Source organism: Zalophus californianus, chromosome 10 (assembly GCF_009762305.2).
Source record: "Zalophus californianus isolate mZalCal1 chromosome 10, mZalCal1.pri.v2, whole genome shotgun sequence".
NCBI lineage: Eukaryota > Metazoa > Chordata > Mammalia > Carnivora > Otariidae > Zalophus > Zalophus californianus.
Window position 1 is genome coordinate 51,119,485 of NC_045604.1, and position 27,198 is coordinate 51,146,682.

The following is a 27,198-nucleotide window of genomic DNA, read 5'->3' on the forward strand; positions in this document are numbered from 1 at the left end:
TCAACACATTCACTATTCTTTCCGTCCTACTCGGTCTTGAGAGCTCTCTTTCTTTTTCCCCATTACTGGAAGGTTCTTGCAAGGTGAAGTCTTCCTGTCCTGTTGCCATCTATCCTGCCCCCGCCCCCCCCAATTCCTGCAGTTGCTCTCCTCTGCTCCTGCCAAGACTTGCTCTCTAGCTCTCCCTCTCCGTCTCTCCAACTGCCTGCATCCATCTCTCTCCCTCGCTCAGTCTCTTTTCCAGCTTTCTCTGTATTTAAAATTTATAATTGGAATTTTATCTTCCTTATGAATAACGTTATTATTCTTTGAAGGGACAATGTGAATGCTAAGTTTAAAATACGTGTTTTAAAAAAAATAGAGCATATAACATCCTTACTATTGCCAGGTAGTGTCCTAAGTGCTTTGTGTAAGCTAACTCATTTAATTTTCAGTCCTGTGAGATGGGTACTCTTGTTATCATCCTCATTCTTCAGGTGAGGAAACTAAGGCACAGAGACTTTGGGTTACTTTTATAAAGTTATACAGTAGTATTGGTGGAATTGGGATTTGGTCCTAAGCCGCCTGTCTCACAAGTATATGTGCATTAACTATACTCTCCTGCTTCTAAAAAGATAGTTACTAGAATGGAAGCTTTAGCAGTAGAAATGCTTGTTTGTTCTTAGTACTGTGGCCATTTTATGGATCCAGAGAATTATAATTATGGATATAGAATATCCTTCAAGTTCAGTGATACACGAGATTTCTCAGTAAAATGCAATTTGGTATACCTGTGTAAAATATTACCGTTTAAGTCACAGTTTTTATTCAAATGGTTAATTCTGTAACTGAAATATTAAACTCTTTATTTATGTACTTCTCTTTATTCCCACTACATTATTTCAAGCTCTCCTTTTTCTTCCCTGGGTTATAATAGTAACTTCGCTTGTGAGATACATACCAGGCTCTTCAGAATCAGGCTCCCATCTATCTACATTTGCAGCCTTAGTTCGTCACCCATTAAATCATTAACAAAGTCACTTTGACTCTGTGTTTCAGCCATATTGATTTAAAGTCATCTTATCTCCTGCTCTTGTATGAATTTAACCCCCTCTTTCTCACACCCTTCTCAATTCTTTTTCACTTCTTTTTCTGCTTTAATGAATCTCTGTGTGCATGTTATGGCCGAGTTCTAGTGTAACCTTCTATGTGTAGCCTGCTCATTTACACTTTGATTGCTCCTTGTCCTGTGTTCTTTGTTAAGTCTACCTCAATGATAGTACTGCTTATCACATTACCTTACAACTACTACATCATATATATTTGTCTTCCTACTCAGAGTTGCTTGAGTCTTAGATTGAATCTTACTTAGTTTGAGTCTTATTTATCTTTGAAGCTTGGATTCCTAATATGGGCTTGATACATCTCTGGTTTGTTTGGAAATATTTATAGTTGGATTGTGGTATAATGGAAAATATTAGATAGTTGGATTTGTATCCCAACTCTGTTCTGTATTGTATGTCACTGTGAGTAAGTTCTTGATGCTCCCTCTAATATTCCCTCATCTCTAAAATGGGGGAGAATAACCCATAGGTTAATGTCTATAAAGTACTAGCCTAGTGCTAAACTGATTTAGTGCTAGTTTTTTTCTTTATCAGATTTTTTGTTGTTTTTGTTTGTTGTTATCAGTTAATTGTTAAAGACAGAAGAAAAGAATTTGTAGAATTGGTTAATTCATTGGTTCAGTGTTATGATCAAGTTCTTTCCATCTTTCTATTCCTCCATCCCAGCATGTATTGGTTCTTCGACTATCTCCCCCCAAGATTGCAGGATAGCTCTGAGCAGTTCCAGATATCATCTCTTAAGGGAGGGAAAGAATTTGTTTTCTTCCTATCCATTTCTTTCTGAAAGACAGCATACCCTTCATTGGTTAAAACTAGGTCACATACTTAATCCCATTGTCAATTATTGCCAAGGGTATGAGTGCCTAGATTGGCTTAGGTTAGTCAAGAATCATACCATTGGGCTGGGGTGGAACCTAGCTTTTCTGAAAGCATGTGGCTTGGAAAAAAATTAAGTTGTTTTTTAAAAAAGGGGGGCAATGGTTTTGGATAGGTAACTGACAGTATCTGCCATGATGTTTATAGGAAAGTAACAAAAAGAAGAACAAATAAAAATCCTTAGTGTCTACCTTACAGAATCAACCAGGTACCATGTGGAGGATGGAACAGCCTCACACAGTGCTGGTAGTGTCATCATTGAGATGTGTACGAGAAAGCACATATTCCAGAGAATTCTCCTTTAATAATAGCAGTAGTAATAATAGCAGTTGTAGCATTAGAATTTGTGGCAAAATTGTTTTCCAATTTTAAATAAAGTGAAAACCTGGCATTTTCTGCTTAGCATCTTTTTAATTTGGGGACTTTTAAAAGTGAAAATAGAACCCATTTAAACAGAACAATTAGATGATACATTTAACAATAATACAAATTATAGGTACTTTTTGTTTTGTTTCTCTTTTCAGTGAATGAGCTCATTCTCAAACAGAAACAAAGATTTGAGGAAAAGAGGTTCAAATTGGACCACTCAGTGAGTAGCACCGTATGTTTCAACTCTTATTACTATTTTTTAATAAATTTCAGTTTGTTTTTATTGGTTAATTAGATATTAAAGTTTAGCATGTCATTGATTTTTTTTAAAGAAAGTTTAAGATTATTCTGTTTAATAAGGAACTTTGTGAACTGCATTGTCTAAAATTTAGTGATCATCTTTTGAAAGGTCTTCTGGGATCGCATTGAGTCAGAGTTGGCTTGTAATACATGACATTTGGAGGATTATATGGCAGGGTGGAACTATGGTTGGTAATTTGGAAAAACTGTTGGAAGGTTCTCAATTTAAGAGAATCAGTCCTAAATTATTGAGGGAAGTGAGCCTAAATTAATACCTTACCAAGTACAAAGTTGAACATATGGCTAGACAAATAATTAAAACCCAAGCACGTATTTCGAAGGGAATTATACCTTTAGACGTGCTCAGTTAACATTTGTCTTGATGAATATGCCTTCCATATCTGTTACCTAGATTGATTCAAGGGAGGAATAGTGTTTAATTTATAATTAGAAGGCTATGGGGAACCATTGGCTAGGAAGGTGTGGGTTAGAATATTATATTTTTGATATTTATGTAATAAACATATTAGGAAGAAGCAGTTAAACATTTATTTTAGGCTCCCTAAAACAATCTTCTTAGGAAGTTACTATGTTTCTTCATTTTTAGAATGGCCACAGATGGCAAATATTTCAGGATTTGTTGGGAACTGATCAAGATAACCTTGATTTGGCCAATGTCAACCTCATGTTGGAATTACTAGTGCAGAAGAAGAAACAACTGGAAGCAGTAAGTGGCAGTTGAACTTTAAAAAATTTTAAGTGGTGGTCTTTATTGCATTAAAAAAGATCTAGAAATGTTTAAAAATAATAGGGTAGTATCTATCACTCAGTCCATCCAATTTTATTCAGTAAGAAAGAGCATGTGCAAGGTATCACTTCTAAAAGATTCCTCTTTTTCAAGTAAAAGAAAAGACAAATTTCTTATAAGTTGTAGTGGCCAGTTTATATTAAGAAAAACTGAGTGATAAGAAAGATTATGAGAAAGTACAGTTTCATTTTAATAGGGAACAATTATATTGGTCATTTTTCTTCTAATGAATATATTCCTTGCCAATCTTCCCTTTGGAAGAGAAAATAGAGATTATTTTTACCTACATAAGATCCTTTTAGCAGGTATCTGTTGATGGCACCTGTAAATAAAGGCATTTAGAAAGATGGGAACTGGAACTAAATATATCCTGTTTTATGTAATAAAATGTAAATAAATGTAAAATTGCATTTATTTCATGTAAATAAATATAAACAATATAAAGTGTTTATAAACAATATAAAATGTGAATTTGCATGTATTAGGATTTGAATATGATCCATTAGGGGCAACTCACACCTTAGCATAAGTAGATTCCTCCCTGACCTAGCTTAAACAAAAAGGGGGTATCTGTTGACAGGGTAAGGGAGTGAGTAGCTGACACATGTGAAAAGGAAGAGTTTAACAACCGAATATTGGGAGGATTGGAACCATAGCCAGCTTCTCTGGAGACTATATGGAGATGAGATCAGGCACTTGAATGTTGTTGGATCTTTCTTTGGTGCTTCTCGTGTCTATTTCCTTGGGACAGGTCTGATTTTCTTTTCTCAGATGTTTATAACATAATGTGGTTATTTGCACTTTCTTCATTTATGTTTTTTGATAGAAGAAAAGGGACTTTCCGATTTCAGTTTAAAAAATTCTGTGGGTGGATTATTAATATAACTTAGATCTGGATTCCATCTGATCAAATGGGAATCTTAGTAGAAGAAGGGAGTAGTTGAGGTTATGCTTACCAAAATGATTCTCCCATTCTGGGAGGGGGCAAGGCTGGTAGAAATTTCTCCCATATTTTTTGGGAGAGAGGGCTTTATCTTTTACTTATTTTTTTCTTTTAGTTTTACTGAGGTATAATTGACATATAGCACTGTATAAGCTTAAGTTATACAGCATAATGACTTGACATACATGTGTTGTGCAGTGATTACCACAGTTCTCTTCCTTTGCCCCCCCCCACACGTGTTCGTTCTCTGTCTCTTAAATAAATAAATAAATAAATAAATAAATAAATAAATAAATAAATAAATCTTTGTAAAGTAAATTCGGCTCTGTGCTGGGCATGGACCCTACTTGGGATTCCGTCCCTCTCTCTCTTGCATGCACCTGTGTGTGCTGTGCGCGCGCGCTCTCTCTCTCTCTCCTCTCTCTCAAAAATAAATAAAAAAATTGAAAGAAGTTTCTATAAAAAGTTTCAGATTGTACTTATCCTTCTGACATATGCCTCTTTGTTTAGTTTTTGAGGTTTGTGTTGGTAAATGTAGATCTAGTTCATTTTAGCTTATGTATGGTAATCCATTACATGAGCATATCTATTCCCCTATGGTGGACATTTGTGTTCTTCCTAATTCTTAGCTGTGTCACTACTACATTTAATATTGTTATACATGTTTCCTTGTGCTCATGTATATACACTTAGTGATTTAGGGAATGAAATTACTGTTTATAGAATTTACATGCACATTTTAACTTATCAGATATTGCCAGGTTGCTCTTTGGGTTTGTACTATATAGACACCTGGTATTTTCGCGTTTTTAGCTGTTGCCAATCTGATAGTAGTCCGATGGGGGGGGGGGGGGTGTGTGTGTGTGTGTGTGTGTGTGTGTGTGTGTGTGTGTGTGTGTGTGTGTGTGTGTGTGTGTGTGTGTTGTGGATCTTGCTACTTTTCCAAATAGATATTTTGGTAATTGATTTTTAGTTGTATTGCATTGTGGTCAGACAACATGATTTATATGACTTTAGATTGGGTATTTTTCTTGATTCCATTTTATTTTCTTTGTGGGTTTATCACCGTAAGTTTCAGTTTTGTTTCTTAGTGGTTGCTTTTGTTTTTATTAGATTTTATTTATTTGAGAGAGAAAGAGAGAGAGAATATGGGGGGAGGGGGGAGAGCAGAGAGAGAAGCAGATTCTCCGTTGAGCAGGGAGCCTGATTCAAGACTCAATCCCAGGACCCTGAGATTACAACCTGAGCTGAAGGCAGACGCTCAACCGAGTCACCCAGGCGCCCTCTTTTGGGTTTTTAATATAATTGTTGTTACATTGTACCTTTGAGTAATAACCTTCATCTATATTATAGAAATCTTAGAATAATATACTTCATTTCCTCTCTCATGGCCTTTGTACTATATTTTGTCATATATTTTATTTCTATATACTGATATGTGTTAAAAATACAATTTTGTCTATTTTTCATTAATTGTGAATTTTTTGCTTAATGTATTTTGAAGACATGTTTAGGATTGTAATGTCTTCTGGACATACTATCCCCTTTACCATTATGAATTGTGTATCTTTATTGCTGGAAACATTTTTTGTTCTGAAGTCTGCTTTTATATTTTTTGATGTTAATATAGCCTCAGTAGCTTAGTTATGATTAGAGCTTCTGTGGTATATCCTTCCTCATTTTTTTACTTTATTCCATCATTGTCCTTGTGTTTTAAAAATGTGTCTCTTAATAGTATGTAGTTGAGTTTCTTTTTTTTTTTTTAAAGATTTTATTTATTTGAGAGAGAAAATGAGAGAGAGAGAGAGCATGAGAGGGGGGAGGGTCCGAGGGAGAAGCAGACTCCCCGCTGAGCAGGGAGCCCGATGTGGGACTCGATCCCGGGACTCCAGGATCATGACCTGAGGCTGAAGGCAGTCGCTTAACCAACTGAGCCACCCAGGCACCCTTGAGTTTCTTTTTTTTATTTATTATTTTTTAAAAAGATTTTATATATTTATTTGTCAGAGAGTGAGCACAAGCAGGGGGAGCATCAGGCAGAGGGAGAAGCAGGCTCCCCACTGAGCAGGGAGCCCAATGTGGGACTCCATCCCAGGACCCTGGGATCATGACCCGAGCTGAAGGCAGACTGAGCCAACTGACTGAGCCTCCCAGGTGTCCCTGAGTTTCTTTTTTTAAACACACTCTAATAAACTCATTTAATTCAAGTTCTTAAGTTCATTTTAATGTAATACAATTATTGATATGGTCAGGTTTGAGGTCTGCCACTTTGGTATTTTCTATTTTTCCATATATTACTTATTTTGTATTCCTCTTTTCTTGGCTTCTTTAGAAATTAAGTTTCTAGGATTCTCCATGTTAATATTACATTTTATCTTCTCTATTTTTCACATACTTTTAAAATTGTATTTCTAGGGGTTTCTCTAAAGATTATAAAATACTTTTTCTAGCTAACCTTGAGTTTATAGTATGCCACTTCAAGGATAATGTATTCATAGTCAATACTGAATAAATACTATTTTATGGAAAATGTGAAGTTCACAATAATTCAGTTTACCAAAATCCTCCTGCTTTTTGTGATTAACTGTTATAAACCACACTAAATAGTTGTTTTTGCTTTAAATAGTTAATAGCCTTTTGAAGATATGATGCAAAAAAAACCCCAGAAAAATAAAAAACCCTCTTTAAGTCCAATATTTATCCTTTTAGATGTTTTCATTTTTTTCTTGCATATCTGAGCTGGCATCTGGCTCATTTCCTTTTGTCAATATAACTTGCAGAGCTGATAGTTCTGTTCTCTATGGAGGTCTAGTTATTCTTTTTCTTTTTAGTACTTGTCATTGTCTTTTTGCTTCTTTATTTTTGATGAAATTAGCAGTCATTCTTACTATTCTTTCCCTAAAGATAGTATAGCCCTTTTTCTCTCTAGTTGCTTTTAAGATAACTCTTTTTTTAAATTCTTTTTAGAGATACTCTTTTTGACATTGGTTTTCTGCAGTTTGACTGATAGTTTTTGGTTTTATTTAAAAAAATATTTATCCTGTTTGTTTTACAGTACCAGAAGATCTGTTCTTTGAACATTGTGACGGTTTATTCAGCCCTATGCTTTCCTTTTCCTCTAGGATTCCAGTTATATGTAATAATGTTTTATATCATCCTACAAATTTCTGGTGTTCTCTTTTTTTTCCTTTCTCTCTACGAATTGGTATAAATAATTTATATTGGACTGTCTTTGAGTTCATTATTTCTTTCCTCAGCTTGTCCAGTCTGCTCCTCTTTTCATTTCATTCTTTTGCGTGTTTTTTCTTTTGATTTTCCACCTTTGCATGTTTTTTTTAATTTTTTAAATTGTAGCTTAGACATTCTGTATTCAGAATTGGTATAGAGACTATAGTAGTTAAGACTATCTTCCTGAAAGGTCTTGCCTTTTCCATTTTCAGGGAGCCAGGTTAAGAGATTGATTTCTGGCCTAATCAGGAATTTAGCTGAGTTGGGGTTCAGTTGTTGCTTCAGTTTCAGTCCATTGACTTTAAAGTGTATAGTTGACCCTTGAACAACATAGGTTTGAACTGTGCAGGTCCACTTATACACAGGTTTTTAAAAATAAATACTATAAATGTATTTTCCTTGTGATTAAAAAAATAACATTTTGCTACCTCTGGCTTACTTTATTGTAATACAGTAATACAGAATACAGTATATAATACATATGCAAACTGTATTAATCGACTATGTTATAAATAATGCTTCTGGTCAACAGTAGGCTATTAGTAGTTAAATTTTTGGAGGGTTGAAAGTTACACGTGGATTTTTGACTGTGCTGGGGGTCGGTGTCCCTAATTCCTTTGCTGTTTAAGGGTCAACTGTAGTATTTTACTTTTTAGTTTATCCCTTTTTTTATTGTTACTGTGGGAGTAACCTTTTACATTATAATTTGAAGAGTATTGGTTACTATTTTTTAATTTAAATATTTTGTATTGTGAATGTGTCTGTATATACCAGTTCTTTGAAGTTTTAGTTGCTTATTCTATGTATTATTTATATCATCACTTTTTATAAATATTCCTCTTATTTTTTTTTAAAGATTTTATTTATTAGAGAGAGAGAGTGAGTGAGAGAAAGAGCATGAGTGGGGGGGGGGAGGAGCAGAGGGAGAGGGAGAAGTAGGCTCCCTGCTGAGCAGGGAGCCTGATGCAGGGCTTGTTCCAGGGACTCTGGACTCTGGAATCATGACCTGAGCCAAAGGCAGGTGCTTAACCAACTGAGCCACCCAGGTGCTCCTATTCCTCATGTATTTTGAAGCACATGTTTTCTGAAATTGTTTCAGGGGTTCATTTATGTTCTTTACGTTTAATTATTAATTGGGTGTTTGTATCTTCTGTCTATTTAACAGTTTTTATTAAATTTTTTTTTTTTTTTTTTTTTAGGATTGTATTTATTTGTTAGAGAGAGAGACAGAGAGAGCACAGCCAGGGGGAGTAGGCGGGCAGAGGGAGAAGCAGGCTTCCCACTGAGCAAGGAGCCCGATGTGGGACTTGATCCCCGCACCCTGGGATCATGACCTGAGCTGAAAGGCAGACGCTTAACTGACAGAGCCACCCAGGCGCCCCTGTTAAAAAATTTTCAAGGGGTGCCTGGGTGGCTCAGTCGTTAAGCGTCTGCCAATGCAAAGAACTGGAAGTTACTTGACTTAATAACAAGATTTGTTATCTAGTCTTTACGTAAGAGTAATTAGTTTATAGAAGATTTGTTATTTTTAAAATAATATTTATTTATTTGAGAGAGTGTGCATGTGTGTTGGGGGAGAGGCTGAGGGAGAGAATCTCAAGCAGACTCCCTGCTGATTGCTGGGCTCAATCTCAGTACCCATGAGATCATGACCTGAGCCGAAATCACCAGTTGGGTGCTTAGCTGACTGAGTCACCCAGGTGCCCCCAGATTTGTTATTTTTATAAAAAGTTTTGTTACCTAGTCTTTACTTAAAGTAATTAGCTTTTTTAAGCAGCAGTATTTTATTTCCTTATTTTGCTCTTCTAAAGACTTTCATACCCCAGACACTGTATAAAGGTAAATTTCAGGGTGGGTAAAAGATACATCTTTCTCCCACCTACCATCCCTTTTTAAACTTCTTTAGAGAATGAAAAGAAATTTTGAAAGAAGAGGTTGGAATTTAGAAATGGAATGATGTCTGATGAACAGATCAGTTTTAGGAAGACAAATATTGAAGGTTGAGAATTTGGGAATTAATTCCCTTTAAATTCTGTGTCCACATATGCTTTGAAAGGTCGACATGTGGTGGGGCCCCTGGGTGGCTCAGTTGTTAGGCGTCTGCCTTCGGCTCAGGTCTTGATCCCGGGGTCCTGGGCTCGAGCCCCGCATCAGGCTCCCTGCTCCGCGGGAAGCCTGCTTCTCCCTCTCCCGCTCCCCCTGCTTGTGTTCCCCTTTCTCACTGTCTCTCTCTCTATCAAATAAATAAATAAAATCTTAAAAAAAAAAAAAGGCCTACCTACATGTATCCTCAGCTGTTGATAGCTGTTGTAGCCAGTCATAATACCAGAAGTGCATATCCTTTAGAATTTTTTTGACAATTTTAAGGAAACTATGTATTGATACAGAGAAAAATTATCAGATAAAAGTAACATTTGTGTAAGATATGGCAATATGACTCATTTGTGAAATTTTGCCTTCTTATTTTATAGATTAAAAATCTGAAGCCAAGTAGGGGAGACATTCATAAGATTTTACAGGGTTTTTAGGTTATAATCCTAGAACTTTTGACTTCCTGACATACCTGGAAAGTTTTATTTTGTCTTCTGTTCTTTCTTGTTCCCCTGGCCCTCTTTGCTTTTTCCTTCCTTTGAAAAACAAAAGCTAAGTAAAATATTCTCCTAATTTACAAAGTCAAATGATCTTACAAGGTTTATAGCAAAAAATCAGCAGTCCTCAGTTACATTACTCCTTATCCTTAATATTAACTCCTCGGAGCAAACTTTTGTTTTTACTTACTTATTCCTAAATAACATGTCTGCATCGTTCTACTTGGAAAGTCTTCCCTCAAGGAAGGAATGGAAACATTTCTTCCCTCAAAATTCCAGTTGCCCTCCTGTTGAGAAACTACTTAAAGTGTACTCTTCTTGGGAAGATGAACTTATAGTAACTAAGCTCATAAGGGCCATATTATTCATTTATAGTAAAATATATAAAGGTTAGTTAGACTAGATCTTCTCGTAGGTCTGAGCGGTGTATTTTTACCCAGTTGGAAGTTATCTAGAAGCCAGTATCAGAAGGATATGGAATTGGGACATGAAGAGTTAATGATACAATTCACATGTTTATATTGGGCTGTAATCAAGCAGTTGCTTCTGTTTTCTTTCTTTTTTTTTTTTTTTAAGATTTTATTTATTTGACAGAGAGAGTGAGAGAGCACAAGCAGGGGGAACAGCAGAGGGAGAGGGAGAAGCAGGCTCCCTGCCAAGCAGGGAACCTGATGCGGGGCTCGATCCCAGGACCCCGAGATCATGACCTGAGCCGAAGGCAGATGCTTAACCATCTGAGCCACCCAGGCGCCTGCTTCTATTTTCATAGTAGAGATAGTCTTATCTGATTTTTAGAATAAAAAAGTTAATTGCAGAAAAGATTAAAAAATACAGAAAAGCAATGTTTAATAAAAAATTGAAGCATATTCCTTTTCCAACAGCAGACATGGTCACTTTTGAGACAATTGACTGTAAACCAGATGGGACAAATGTAATAAAACTTGCTATCTTGCAGAGCACTAAGGGTGGAGAATAAGAGTCTAAATATATTTCTTCTTTCTTCTTTTTTTCCTAAATGTTTCTTTTCACTTTTATTCCAGTTTCCTCATCTGAAAATGAGATAATTAGGCTAAATGATCATATCATTTATGGAAGCTTTGGCAATTGTAAGAAATGATTAGAGAATTATTATACTTTACTGTTAGTAGTGGGTTAAATGACTTATTTAAAGGATTACTTTGCTGTTCAATTTCTGAGACAGGTCTAACAAAACATATGGCTATTTTGATAAAATTGGCTATATTCTTACCATTTTTAAGCATTTTCTTTTTTAATTGTCTATTGTTTCTTTTATGTACTTTTATATTCACATATGAAATTACAGTTTCAGAAATTTGCCATTTATCTCCTTTCTTGCAATTATTCCTTTAAAGATTAAATTGCAGAAGAGATGCCATTTGCTAAATTGAATTCCTAGTGTACTTAGTTGGTCCTAGTTTTCCTTTGACCTTAAGGCTTGGGGGGCTTTTTCCCCCTTCTTTCTACAAATCAGTTGCGTTCTTATTTACATGTCATAGTTGATAGGCTAAAATGAAGTATTCAAAATTAGTATTTTGAAGGTAGTTTGTGCACATCCTTTGCTAATGAATTAATGTTGGCTGTGTATGTTCCTTTTTGTATAAAGATGTGGTCTTTGCTCTCAACCAAATAATCTGTAGACAGTTATAGATAATCAGTGTAAAGAAGTCTCAAAAAAGATGCAGAGGATATTTTTCATCATTGTTGGGACACAGAGCTCCTGTCAATTTGTTCTGTGTGATAGTTTAACTTTTCAGGTATGTCTAAGGTCCAATAAATACCAGTTTGTTTTGCGAGATGCCAGCACATCACTTTTAAATCTTCCTGATACTGTGTTTTATAAGTTTATTCAGTTTATTTTTAAGTTTATTCATACTGTGTTTTATAAGTTTATTCACTGAAACATTAATTCAGTTATGTTAATTGGAATATCCTAATGTGATTGTCACCATATTTGTTCTCCCTTGTCCTTATTGTCTTGACTTAAACATTTCATTGACATATTTTGATTCCTTTTCCTCAGAGGGTATAGACTCTAGTAGTGGGATGGCCATGCCTTTGTGGTATGTGTAATACCTTAGTGATTTTCCAAATTTTGACTGGCTTATTCTTATCATCTGGGGACTTGTTATACAGATTCCTGTCCCTGTGTTTATTTCAACAAATGCCCCAGATAATTCTGTTGCATAGCAAGGTAAATGAAAATTTATTAATTTTTGTTATTTATTTTTGTTTGATTTGGAAGTGATTTACTGGGCATTATTCTTTTTAATATATAAGAAATCAGAGTTACCTTTGCTTATAAGCCATTTCATTCCATTTTTAGCTTTTGATACTGTTTTTTTTTTAAAAGATTTTATTTATTTGACAGAGAGAGACACAGCGAGAGAGGGAACACAAGCAGGGGGAGTGGGAGAGGGAGAAGCAGGCTTCCCACCGAGCAGGGAGCCCGATGCGGGGCTCGATCCCAGGACCCTGGGATCAGGACCTGAGCCGAAGGCAGACGCTTAACGACTGAGCCACCCAGACACCCCTTGATACTGTTTTACATATATTCATTCATCAGGTTCACCTGGAATTCCTTGGTTCTTTGTGTGAATTTTAACAGTAAAAGATAAATATTTGCAGTTTTATATTTTATATCCAGAAAATGTCAAGCTTATAATCATCTTTTATCTGTTACATTTTTGTTTCACTTACCAATTTGGGTTATTTAATCTTTGCCCTCCACTCCATTATATTAAAAGATTTGTTTTTAAATGTTTGATTTTGACTGAAGTTTTCTATGGAAATATATTAATTCTCACATCTATGTAAGTAGGTAATAACCACAAAAAGTAAGTTTAATTTCTGAAAGATATGGATTCTTTCCCGTTTATTATGCTTGTTATTTTCTTGGAAATGAAATTCTTATGGAGAAAGTGATCTTAGTATCTAGGAACTATGTTGATTCCACTGTGATTTTTGTCTTGATGTTCTGTTAGCTTGGTTGGAAGAAAAAGCTAGGACAGATAACAGAATTGCCATTTCACGTAAATAGTTTTTTCAGCATGGTAGATGAGGAATGTAATTTAAAACACCTGCTTCTTAAAATTTAGTTTTAGTTTTGGGGAAAATGGCTTGCTTTTTTTTTAAGATTTTATTTATTTCAGAGAGAGAAGAGAGAGAGGAGGAGCACATGTAGGGGGTAGGGGCAGAAGGAGAAAGCAGACTCCCTGCTGAACAGAGAGCCTGATGCCGGGATCCATCCCACGACTCCAGGATCATGACCAGAGCTGAAGGCAGAGGCTTAACCAACTGAGCCACCCAGGCACTCTGAAAATGGCTTGCTTTTAAAAATGCCAGTTAGTAAACGGGAAAACTAATTAAATAGAAGTAATAGGCTAACTTAAATGGATTCATGAATTTGCTTCATACTGGTTATACTGTGGTGTTAAAGAAAACTTTGAACTCGTAGTTATATTTTTAAAAGAACAATTATAATTTTCTATTATAGGAATCACATGCAGCCCAACTACAGATCCTTATGGAATTCCTCAAGGTTGCAAGAAGAAATAAGAGAGAGGTATATTATTTTGTATGTTTTACATAATGTTTCATTTACTGTTGCTGACTATTCCCATTTCCTGCCATTTTTGTAAAGGCATTTCGTGCTAAAAAGTTTATTTAAACATTTAAAAAGCATTTGAGTTGTAGGCAGTTTTCTAACTCTTTGTTATTTTAACTTCTTTTATCTTAGAACTTCATATTTTAAAAATCCCTTTTTGGAGATGTGCTGAAAAGTTTTTTGTAGGATTGAATACAATGACTTACCTCAAAGTGATAAAAAATAGAAAATAGAATTATCATATGACAGCCTATCCTTCACCCTGAAAAGAGAATTTAGGAAACTTCAGATAATAAAGTCTTAAGTAGAGAGTGTTGCAAATTTTTCTTAGGGCAAAAATGCATACTGGGGGAAAATACAAGTAAAAATATAGCTGTCTATTTAGAACCTGGAAAGTATAAGACATGAAGGATAGCGAAAAGATAATTTTTTTGATTAATAATCTTATAATCAGAATGTTCTAATTTAATGTTCATTAGATTCCTTAGTCATTTCACACTTGAACAAAATATGGGAAAATAAAAGGCAAAATCCTGTGCTATGGGGAGAATGCTAATATAACTTTGAAAGCAGTTATATATTTAAATTCCTAACTGTCACCAATCTTATATTTTTATTTTAAGTTGTCTAATTAGGTTGTTTTTTTAGTCATTTAAAAAATATATGTAATGTCTGTAATATGCTAAATTCTAGGCTATTACTTTTGAAAATAAAAACATGAGATGTTTTTATTTTGATGAAGTACTGTTAGTGTGCATTGTCAGAACGTTTACATCATCTTAGTTTGATATTTCCCCTTTTTTGATTATTCATGATGTCTATTTCTTAATTTTTCTTAGTTCAAATTGGATTTTTCTGTATTATGATATTATTAATAGCTAAATATTCTTTATATGGCTTATGACTTTTTCTCTTATCCTTAAGTTTTGATGAGCTAATAATTGTGATTTTTAATATGTCTATTAACAAAAAACATTATCTTCACTATACATTTAAAATTTATTCCTCTCTGTTGCTTCTTGGCCTTTTGGCTAAGATCATGTGTAAAATTTACTCCTCTTGATTTTGTTTTTTCTTTGTTGGTGGGTACTTTTTAAACTTTGGTATACATAAGAATCACCTGAAGATCTTGTTAGAATCCAGGTTCTGATTAAGGGTATATGTTTCAGAGCCCCATAATCTGCATTTCTAGCAAGTTTCAGGTGATGATACTTTTGGTCCTTGGAGAGTATACTTTGAGAAGCAAAGCTGAAAATGTTATATCTGGAAATAAAATTATTAATATGTACACTCAACATCTTTTTGTTACAGAAAATTCTTTGGAAAAGTGACGGTTTTTCATATTCCATATATACCTCCCAACTTTAAAACAGAATGTGAAATTGTTTTGCAGTAGATCCATATGCTTCTTTCTGCCTTAGATTTTGAAACTTCATTGAAAGTGGGATTAAGTATGTGAGAAATTACCTGATAATGAATGAATAAATGACTCATTTAAGTGTACAGTCCAAACATGAGGATGTCTAGAGGTTAAATTAAATGGCTCGTCATTATCTGTGTCCTCTATTATTTAAGGTTTTCGTTAGCCCCTGAGGTTTTTCATTGCTTTTCTAGGGATCTATTAATGCTTGCAAAAAAATTGTTAGATTCAAAAACTCTCCGGTAATAAGGATACAGCATGTAACTCTAAAAAAGAAACTAAAGATTCTGAGATTAATTCCTTCCTAGCAAGCTGACAAGTTATCCTGTCACAGTTTCATTTGTGCTGTCAGTTCCATGAGACTTCTGGGCTGGAGATAGAGGACTTTATTATGGCACATCTGGCACAGCTGCTGCATGTTTGCATGTTTTCTCTGACCCTCAAGCCCCATAGGGGCGATGTGGAGATGGGCTCAGGTGAATGCTGCACATAAAGTGGATTTATGTAACAACTAAGGAACCCTGAGCTTAGGAAATCCCAGTCTTTTAAGGGGGTCTGCTGGAAAACCTGTCTAGTCTTTGCCTTTCAGGGAGATACTTTTTTTTATCATATTGATCAGAAAACAAATCTGCCCTTTGTCCTGGAAAAAGTCACTATTTCTGTCTTGCCAGGGTATTTGCTGTAGAAACATCCTTGAAAAGATAATTTGGAACAAAAGCTATGACAGCATGTTCTGAAATGGGAGAGATCAATAGAGGGTTGTTTCCTAGTAAGTAACTCTTCTTGTGATAGGAATTTGTCCTCTCTCTGATGTGGTGGCTGATGACCTTGACTAATACCTTCTAAGATACTGTGTTTGATCACATAGCTCTTAGTATCAGTGTTTTTATATTTTTGTCATTAAATGTCTGGGTTAATTGTGCTGTAGAATTTTACAGCTTAACTTTTGTTTGATCCTTGTGATTGGATGATTTCTTTTCCCCCCATGAACCATATTGTCTAATGGTAGGCAATTTAACCGAGAAATGCACTAGTTCTAAGTACTTCAGGATATTGGTGCCTTTTTTGTGCACTGATTAAATTGTAATTAATACATTTTGTTTTTTTTTTAATGTACCCAGAATTGAGTGATTTTGAGTATTTCAGGTTTAATTATAGAAGAGACTCTGAGGAGCTAGGTTAACAAAGTTTACAAATTTGAAAATTTAGTGCTAGGTTAACAGACTTTAAAAATTTACAGTTTTTACAAAAAACTTAAATTACGTTGAATTTCATAAATTTCCTCAGAATTGGAGTCAGGTACAGTAGTGCTATGTTATCATAATAAACTTTAGTCTAGGGGTGCTTGGGTGGCTCAGTCATTTAAGTGTCTGACTCTGGATTTCATCTCAGGTCATTATCTCACGGTTGTGAGAACGAGGTGGGACAGGCTTTTTCCTGGGTGTGGAGCCTGCTTGAGATTCTCTTTCCCTCTCCCTCTGCTCCTTCTCACGCCCTTCCTCCCACTTGTGTGCACGTTTCTCTCTCTCTCAAATAAAAAAAACAACAACTTCATTTTAGGAAATTAGTTGATTAATACCTCATAATTTAGTACAGACAGAATGAAGTGAATGATTATATGTTTTGCATATATTATAAAGTATTTGCATGCTTAATCCTCAAAATGAATGTAGTTGTTAGAGGTCTTATCTCCAGTTGTATAATTTATACTTGAACTTATTCAAGCAAAATGTAGACTGAGCAGGAGGCAAACTACTACTTTTGAATTTATTTTCCTAAGATTAGCATTCAGACATTGGAAATTAACTTTGTGATCTTAGACTTAATTTTTATTGAGGTTATGATGAGTGTTGGTTTAGATATTGGTATATACCAATCTAAGAAGTTAAATCTGCTTTTCAGATTTAACATACTTACTTACTTCAATATCACATCTTGCTAGTCCTTTTTGGGCTATTAGAACCCTTCATTTAGGGGCACCTGGGTGGCTCAGTAGGTTAAGCATCTACCTTCGGCTCAGGTTATGATCCCAGGGTGCTGGGATCAAACCCCGCATAGGGCTCCCTGCTCAGCGGGAAGCCTGCTTCTCCCTCTCCCTCTGCCTGCCTCTCTGCCTGCTTGTACTGTCTGTCTCTCTGTCAAATAAATAAAATCTTAAAAAAAAAAAAAAACCCTACATTTAATTTTTGAGTTATTTTCCCCTACTGACTCTTTTTCAAATATTAAGAGAAGGGCACATAGTAGTAGGCATTTGCATTAGTTATCTATTATTGTGTGACACGTTATGCTCAAATTTGATGACTTAAAAAATTAAACATTTAATATCTTGGGTCAGGAGTTATGGTGCCATGTAATTGAGTGCCTTGGCTCAGGGTTTCTACCAGGCTACATTCAAGGTGTTGGCCAGGGCAGCAGTTACCTCAAGGTTTGACCAGGATAGGAACCCATCCAAGCTCACGCACTGGCTACTAGATAGAGATACCAATTTCTTGCCACATGGGCTTCTCCATAGGTAGCTTTCTACATGGCTGCTGGCTTATCTCAAAGGGAGCAAGTGAGAAAGAGCATTTTGAAGATAGCAGTTACATAATTTTTGTAACTTAATCTTGGAAGTTACATCCACAGATGTGCTGTTTTCTGGTCATTAGAAGCAGATCATTAAATCCAGCCCACACCAAGAGTGGGAATTACATGAGTGTGTGAATACTAAGTGGGAATCTTTGGAGGCTGTCTTAGATTCTGCCTACCACAGCATTTAATAAGTATATGTATTTAAATGAAAATGTTATTCTTCATGGTCTGATTGACCAAAGGAGCTTTGGGTTTCATGTAAAAGCCAAATTTGTACTAGCATTTAAACAATTGTCTTACATTTAATTTGATTTAATTTTAAAATATATTTCTGGACATTTGTGGTACCTGTTTACTGTAATAGGGTAGTTTGATAAGTCTTGGTTTCCTTTTGGTTGTGTTTGGAATTCCAGTGAGCTAATTTTACAGTGTTTTTATATGAAATAAAACATAGAAAAGTCCATAAAACAAATTTACAGTTTAAAGATTTATGGTAGAGTGACCATGCATGTAACCGCCATCCTGATTTAACAGTCAGATTATTGTTAGGACTCCCAGTGTTCCTGCCTAACCTTTCCAGATTATAGCTTTCTCCCTTGTGCCTTAGGTGGTCAGTATTCTGATATTTATCACCTTACTGTTTTCCTTTATTATTTTGATACCTACGTATTTGTAAATTGCTTTTTTAAGCTTCAATATATTTATGTCTGCAGCTTATAATGTTTGTTTTGTTCTTACCTTCTCTGACTCAATGTTAAGGTTCATCCATATTGTTATATATGGCTATCGTTGATTAGTTTTGTTTATAGTATTTTATTAAATGAATATACCCCAATTTTGTGGTTGATGGACTTTGGGCTTTTTTCAGTTTTGGCCTATTCACAAACAATGCTACTATCTTGTATATGTACCCAGGTGTATGTATGCATATATATCTATGGTATGTATGTAGGAGTGGAATTGATGAGTCCTAGGACATAAACATCTTCAACTTTAGTAGATAACAAACTGTTTTCCTAAGTAGTTGTATTAGTTACTCTTCTACAGGTGTTGTATGCGTGTTCCTTTTGCACTGTATTCTTGCCAGTACTTGGTATCACAATAGACTTTCTCAGTTTAGCTAATCGTGGGATTGCTGTTTCTTTGTGGTTTTAATTTGCATTTCCCTAATGACTAGTGAGGTTGAGCATACTGTGTTGGCCATTTGGATTTTTTGTGTATGTGTAAAGTAACTGTTTAAAGCTTTTTGCATCTTTTCTACTTAGTTGATATTCTTAATGGTTTGTTGAAAAATTCTTTGTTCTGTCTATTTATCTATCTCTATCTTCAGCAAATATTTTCTTCATCTAATTGGGCTGCTTATTTCATTATCTTAATGATGTAACTTGAACAGAAGTTTCTGTTTTTTAAAAGAGTTAAATTTATTGGTCTTTTCTGTTATAATTAGTGCTTTTTGTGTTCGGTAAAGAATTTCCCACCTGAGGTCATGGAGACATTTTGCCATATTAAGTACTTGAAGCTTTATTTTTTTTATCTTTCACATTAAGATTATAATCTGCTTGGGAATTTATTATTGTGTATAATGTGAGGGATAGGCAACTTTTCATATGGATATCTATCACTTGTCCAAGCATCCTTAATTAAAAAGGCCATCCTTTTCCAGTTGCTCTCAAGCACCACCTGTGTCATGCATAATGTGTCCATATATGTGAGGGTCCATTTCTAGGCTGTATATGTGAGGGTCCATTTCTAGGCTCTCTTTTCTGCTTCACTGGTCTATTTGTCTATCTTTTTGGCAGAACTACATTGTATTAAATACTAGAACTTTAAGTTAACTGTTCTTCTTTAGCAAATTCCTAGCTATTTATGGCTCTTGTTATTTCTATATACATTTTAGAACCACCTGGCACATTTTCATGGTAAACGTGCTGTGATTTTTATTGGAATTACTTTGACTCCAAAGATCAATTTGGGAGAGTATATCTATATACAATATTGAGTCTCCTGACCCATGAATGTGGTATTTCTCTGTTTATAATTAGGTCCTTAGGAATGTCTTTCAAAATTTTGGTATTTTTCAGAGTATTTATTCTTTTTTGTTTGTTTGTTTGTTTAATTTTTTATTGTTATGTTAATCACCATACATTACATCATTAGTTTTTGATGTAGTGTTCCATGATTCATTGTTTGTACATAACACCCAGTGCTCTACGCAGAATGTGCCCTCTTTAATACCCATCACCAGGCTAACCCATCCCCCCACCCCCCTCCCCTCTAGAACCCTCAGTTTGTTTTTCAGAGTCCATCGTCTCTAATGGTCCGTCTGCCCCTCCGACTTACTCCCCTTCATTCTTCCCCTCCTGCTATCTTCTTTTTTTTTTTTTTTCAGAGTATTTATTCTTATACACCTTTGTTTTAGATTTTTTCTTAGGTCTTCATTTTTTTATACTATTATAAACAATGTCTTTGTCTTCGATTTCCGTTTCTTACTGTTTGTTGCTGGTATATAGAAATACAGTTGATTTTTATAGATAATTTTTTTTTTGTATCCAGCAACCTTGTTAAGTCCTCATTAATTCTAATAATTTATTTGTAGATTCTTTTATATCTTCTGTATACACATCGTCATCTGCGAATAATAAGAGTTTAGTTTCTTTCTTTATGATCCTTATATCTTTTATTTATTTTTCTTGTCTTACTCTGCTGGCTAGGACATCCGGTACAATGATGAATAGAAGTGGTGATAGCGGGGCATCCTAGTCTTGGTGCTGATCTCAAAGTGAAAGCTTTCGACGTGTCACCATTAGGTATGATGTTTTCTGGAGGTTTTTTTGTAGGTACTTTTTATCTTTCAAGGAAGTAAATTTCTATTCCCAGGTTCCTAAGAGAACTTTTTTCCCCTGTAATCATGAGTGGGGATTGAGTATTCTCCAAAAATTTTGTGCATCTGAGGTGATATTTACTTTTTTTTTCATTCTGTTAATGTGAATAATACATTGATTTAATATTAAAGGGCCTATCAACTTTGCACCTAAGGTGATCAACCATCCTGATTTCCTAGGTGTATTCTAGTTTTATCACTGAACATTCTGCATTCTAGGAAACCCCACCAGGATGGTTCTTTGCCCTACTTGTATTTCTTGTGTAAACCAAACTTGGCCATGATGTATATCCTTTTCTATAGTGTTTGGTTTGCTGATACTTTGTTTAGAATTTTGCATCTATTTTCCATTAGTGACATTGTGCTATAAGTTTTCTTTTACACTGATCTTGTCCAGCTTTGCTGTAAAGATTGTTACTTTAATCAAATGAATTGGGGAAAGTACCCTTTTTGTACTTTCTGGAAGAATTTGTATAAAGATTTTACTGAAGAATCTCTCTGGATTTGTTGTTTGCTTGCAGAAAGGTTTAAACTATTGATTCACTTACTGCAACTCTTATGTGCTTATTCAATTATTCTGTTCTAAAATAACAGAATAACTGTTATACAACAGTTACACTTACTCACTTTTTGTTATAAATATCACCTGTGACATGTTATACTTTTTCTAGGAGTTGTCTGTTTCATCTAAATTTTCAAATTATTGGCATATTGGTTTTAATATTGTTTTGAGTGCCCCCAGAGTTTTTAGTGATATCTTTCATTCCTGACTCTGCTTATTGCTGCTTTGTCTTTTCCTCTTTTTTTCTTGATCAGGTCTTGCCAGGGATGTATCAGTTTTATGAGTCTATCTGAAAGAACCAACTGCTGTCATTGTATGTTTTCTACTTTATTTTTGCTTTCCATTTTACTAATTTATGCTCTTTACAGTTTATTGTTTCACTTTCTTTGATTTTATTTTATTGTTCCTTTTCTAATTTGTTAACTTGGATGTACATATTATTATGCAGACTTTTTTTCCCCTAATATAGGGATTTAAGGCCATTTGCATCTAATGATTTGGTATGGTATTCTGTTATTCCTTAGTTCAAAAGAATTTCTAATTTTCATTATAGTTTTTCTTAGGCCTGTGGGTTATTTAGAAGTAAACTTATTCCTTGGACATTGGGATTTTCTTGTTGTCTTTCTGTTGTTGATTTCTGTTTTAATTACATTGCTGTCAGAAAATACTTTGTGTTTTATTCCTTTGAATATGATATTTGCACTGTTACCTGGTAGTTAGTTAAATTTTGAAATATTTGTTTGAGAAAGAATGTGTTCTGCAATTGTATGCTGCCATGTAAAGTTTGTTAAATGTATCGTGAGAATTTTCTGCATTTTAGGTGAACTTTGTTTCCTTGTTAGGTGAATTACTGAATAATTATATTTGGGGTGAGTTTCTTCTAGATGCAGGGATTTTTTTTATCCATTCTGCTAGATTCAGTCCTAATATATTTAGACCATTTACATTTAATGTAAATGTTATGGCTTGAGCCTATCATTTTATTATTTGTTTTATGTTTCTTTGTTGGTTTTTGTTGTTTTTGTTTTCTTCTTATGGGTTACTTGAATGTTTTTTAGAATTCAATTTTTATTTAAAGTGGTTTTGAGTACATTTCTTTATAGATTTTTAGGGGTTACTGTAGATACTACATTATATTTATAACTTATCACAGTACTGGTGTGGACATCTATTTACATTTGCTCTTAAATAAACCATCTCATTATGTCATCTGTAGTCTAATTTCTTCCTTCCTTACTTCCTCCCTCCTTTTTTCTTTCTCTTTCTTTCTGTCTGTCTTTCTTGCTTGTTTTATGCTTTCTTTTCAACTTAAAAAAAAGTTACAGTCAGAGGACTGAATGAAGCTTATAATTAAGCCTGTCTCACATTACAGAATTTAGGTGTTAAGTATGTGTATGTTTATGGGGTAGTGGTATGGTGGTATGGTAAGACTTTAGTTTATACTTCATATGGCTAAATGAGCTTTGCTTTTGGTAGTAACTCATAGAATGAATATATCTGTGTATGTGTATATGTGTGTATGTATATATATTTAAAGACTTTTTCTTTTTTAACAGAAGTTTTAGGTTCATGGCAAAAGTGAGAGAAGGGTACAGAGATTTCCCATGTACTACTTGCCCTCACATGTGCAAAACCTCTCCCATTATCAGCATTCCTCACAAGAGGGTACATTTGTTATAACTCATGAACCTGACATGTTATAATCACCCAAAGTCCGTAGTTTACTCTGGGGTTAACTCTTGGTTTTGTATATTCTGTGGGTTTGGAGAAATGTGTAATGACATGTATCCATCATTATAGTATCATACAGAGTATTCTCGTTGCCCTTAAATTCTTCTGTGCTCCACCTATTCATCCCATTCCCCGCCTCCAACATCTGGCAATCACTGATTTTTACTGTTTCTTTGGTTTTGCCTTTTCCAGAATATCATAGGATTGGAATATAGCCTTTCACATTGGCTTTTTTCCCTTAGTAATATGCATTTAAGTTTCATCCGTGTCTTTTTATGTTTTTAGAGTCCATTTCTTCTTAGCATTAAATAATATTCCATTGTCTGGATGTGATACTGTTTACCCTTTGCATACTGACGGACATCTTGGTTGCTTCCCAGTGTTAGCAATTATGATAAAGCTGCTATGATATGGTTTTGTGTAGACATAGAAGTTTTCAGCTCCTTTGGGTACATGCCAAGGAGTATGATTACTGAGTCGTATGCTAAATTTATGTTTACTTTTTAAAGAAATTGCCAAACTGTCTTCCAAAGTGGTTGTACTGTTTTTCTTTCCTGCCAGGAATAAGTGAGAGTTCCTATTGCTGCACATTCTTGTTAGCATTGGGTGTTGTCATTGTTCTGGATTTTGGATGTTCTAATAGATATACAGCAGTATCTCATTATTGTTTATATATGTATGTTAAATTTTGCTACTCTCTTTTTTTAACCCAGTATTTTCTGAAAGTATACCAGTATTCTTTTGTTCAGATTTGAATATGTCAGATGATTGAAATAATCTCGGCAGCTACAATTTATTCTAATTATATTAGCTTTTATTTATTTATTTTTTTAAAGATTTTATTTATTTATTTGAGAGTGAGTGAGCGTGTGCTAGAGAGAGAAGCAGGGGGAGGGGCAGAGGGAGAGGGAGGAGCTTACTCCCCGCTGAGCATGGAGACCCAATGCAGGTGTTGGTCCCAGGACCCTGGGATCACGGACTTGAACTGAAGGCAGACGCTTAACTGACTGAGCCACCCAGACTCCCCTAATTGTATTAGCTTTTAAAAAACAAAATTCACACGCTAAGTTTAATACTTTAGCATGTTTTTATCAAATCATGAGTGCAGGTCAGATAAATAAGTACCAGTGATACCTATGTTCAGCAAAGCAAATGTCAATAAAAGGGGGCTTCTCATTTTCAAATTATTTTACATTTTAGTCTTCTGGGATTCTGAAACTTCATTTTTTTTTTTTAATTTAGAGAGAGATTGAGTGTGCGTGCAAGCAGGGGGAGGGGCAAAAGGTGAGGAAGAGAGAGAGAATCTCAAGCGGACTCCATGCTGAGTACACAGCCTGATGCAGGATTCCATCTCCCGACCTTGAGATCATGACCTGAACCAAAATCAAGAGTTGGATGCTCAATTGGCTGAGCCAGTCAGGCGCCCCTGAAACTTTACTTTTTAAATTTAAATGTTTTTTAGATTTTCTTTGGATTTTGGCACACAATGCTGTGTTGAAAGTGACCTTGCTATTAATATAGGCTTAGGAATGGACTTAAAGCATTTCTCCATCATATGTATTTATTATTATTTTTAATAATTCCCAAACTCATGAGGATATGGTCCAGGGTGGTTTTGGTTATCATTCCCAATTAATGATCAATTTTCACTCAGATAATAGTGGTTCATCTTTGTGGACTTTCTTCATTTCTCCAAAACATTCTTGGACTCTGATTCATGCTTTTATTCTAGATCCTGCTGCTCCCAGTTATGAAACACGTTTGAGGAGTGAATTTAGGTTAATTCTTCTTTCCACTTCCTTTATTTTTAAACATTTTTATTGTTATGTTAATCACCATACATTCCATCATTAATTTTTGATGTAGTGTTCCATAATTCATTGTTGTATATAACACCCAGTGCTCCATGCAGAACATGCCCTCTTTAATACCCATCACCAGGCTAACCCATCCTCCCACCCCCCTCCCCTCTAGAACCCTCAGTTTGTTTTTCAGAGTCCATCCTCTCTCATGGTTCATCTCCCCCTCTGATTCCCCCGCTTCATTCTTCCCCTTCTGCTATCTTCTTCTTCTTTTTTTTAACATATATTGTATTATTTGTTTCAGAGGTACAGATCTGTGATTCAGCAGTCTTGCACAATTCACAGTGCTCACCATAGCCCATACCCTCCTCAACATCTATCACCCAGCCACCCCATCCCTCCCACCCCCCACCACTCCAGCAACCCTCAGTTTGTTTCCTGAGATTAAGAATTCCTCATATCAGTGAGGTCATATGATTGACTTATTTTGCTCAGCATAACACCTTCCAGTTCCATCCATGTTGTTGCAAATGGCAAGATCTCATTCCTTTTGATGGCTGTATAATATTCCATTGCATATATATATACCACATCTTCTTTATCTGTTCATCTGTCGATGGACATCTTGGCTCTTTCCACAGTTTGGCTATTGTTCCACTTCCTTTAAATTGTTGTCCTTTGTCTTTCTTCTTTTTTAGTACTATAATGTCTTGCATTGATGCCTGATAGGGAAACACTTGCTTCCCTTATATTCATCACTCTGCTCTTACACTTCTAGCCACCAAATGTGTGCGTGATTTTTACACTAAGCAATTCTTCAATTCTGTGCAGACACCAACTGAATGTCCCCCAATTCAATTCAGTTCTGACACTGTCTACCTGGTGTTTGTCCCAGATCCCACAGGTTAATGGCTTAGTCTTATAAGGCTGAGATGCCACTTCAGATGCTAAATGCAAGTCCACCTTGTCACCTCTTCTTCCGACTGACTATAACTTGGAGGTTCCTGTGACCTCCTCTTTGGGTTTGATAATTTGCTAGAATGGCTCACCAGACTCAGGAAAACAGTTACTTGCTAGGTTACCAGTTCATTATAAAAGAATGTACAACTCAGGAAGAGATGGAAGAGATGCACAGGGCAAGGAATATGGGAAAGGGCATAGAACTTCCATACACTCTCTAGGTGTGCCACCCTCTTAGCATCTCCACATGTTCACCAACCTGTAAGGTTGGTTCCCTTGGCAGTCAGCCCTCATTTGGAGGTTCTGCAGGAGCCCTTAGCCACCAGTCATGTCATTAAGCATATAGAAACTTAAAATCAAGGGTTTTAAGACCTGTGGCCAGGAGCTGAATGAAGACCAATTATATATTTTTTATTATAAATCACAGTATCACAGTGCTCTAGTAACTTAGCCAAACCCCTTCAGAATCTCATAAAATGTAAATGCCTCAAATTTATTATGTGCTAAGTGATTTCCATTTCTCTAAACTTATAAAATTTTATTTTGGTTTGACACTTTTTCAGACTTTTTCACACAGGTAGGTTGCATCATTTTATGTTCTCTATCTATCTATCTAAGGGCAGCATTTGTACCTTACTTGTTTAATCCTTTATTTTTTAGATTTTAGAGTATTTTTATTTTTATATTCCCTGGGTTTTTGATTGTCAGTAAAATTATTGTCTTCAAAGAGAGTAGAATATAATTAAAAACTCAACAAAAATTCTCCCATTTTCCATGGAGAACAAATGATATATAATCAGGATAATCATCCTAGTATGATAGTTGTTTTATTTTAAATTGAACCATATGAGATTACTGGTTTGGGACCAGTAATTATTGGAAATATTGTTTGAACAATGGCAGTTTTATGTAGTTCACCTCATATAAAGCAGCATCCATATATAATAATAGGTGTATTATCCAGCATAAACTTTGGGGTACTAAAAGGATGGGGCATTATCCTTAGAGAATAGGGCATTACAGTTTACTATTTTGGGATTTCAGGTGATACTGGAATTTTTTTCTGGTGTTTCAAGTTCAAAAGTGGAGTGAAATTATTATGATCTTAATTATGTGTTATGTATCACACCAGTGATATTGGCTGTCTCTGGATGTTGATATTGTAGATGTTGACTTTATCTTTTTTTTAAATGTGTTTTTTAAAGCAGTCATACTAAAGACCCTCAGCAGTTGTTTAAGGATTTGAAGAGTGGAGTATTTCAAGGTAATTAATGAAAAAGGTTAATTGGTGACCATGGGATGCTTGGCTGAATTAGAGTTTAGGATCACTGGAGTTGAAAATATGCATGAACCAAAAGGCAAAAGTCAAGAGGTGTCAGTGATGGTAGGAAATGACTGGGATGTTTTATAGGTGGCTAGGATCACAGAGTG

General features: G+C 35.0%; 1 protein-coding gene across 5 annotated transcripts in view; it reads left to right on the forward strand.

Moving 5' to 3' along the window:
• Positions 1–27,198, forward strand: part of COP1 (COP1 E3 ubiquitin ligase) — a 246,479-nt gene that overhangs the window by 37,795 nt on the left and 181,486 nt on the right. For 3 of the 5 annotated variants that reach the window (XR_003523023.2, XM_027611142.2, XM_027611139.2), the window contains exons 4-6: positions 2,504–2,580; positions 3,256–3,375; positions 13,730–13,798. Coding sequence is in view for 4 of the 5 variants with exons in the window: in XM_027611142.2 (XP_027466943.2) it covers positions 2,504–2,580; positions 3,256–3,375; positions 13,730–13,798 (266 nt within the window). In the remaining variant the exon portion in view is untranslated. The remainder of the gene's footprint in view (positions 1–2,503; positions 2,581–3,255; positions 3,376–13,729; positions 13,799–27,198) is intronic. The other 2 variants (XM_027611143.2, XM_027611140.2) reach the window with 1 other exon arrangement.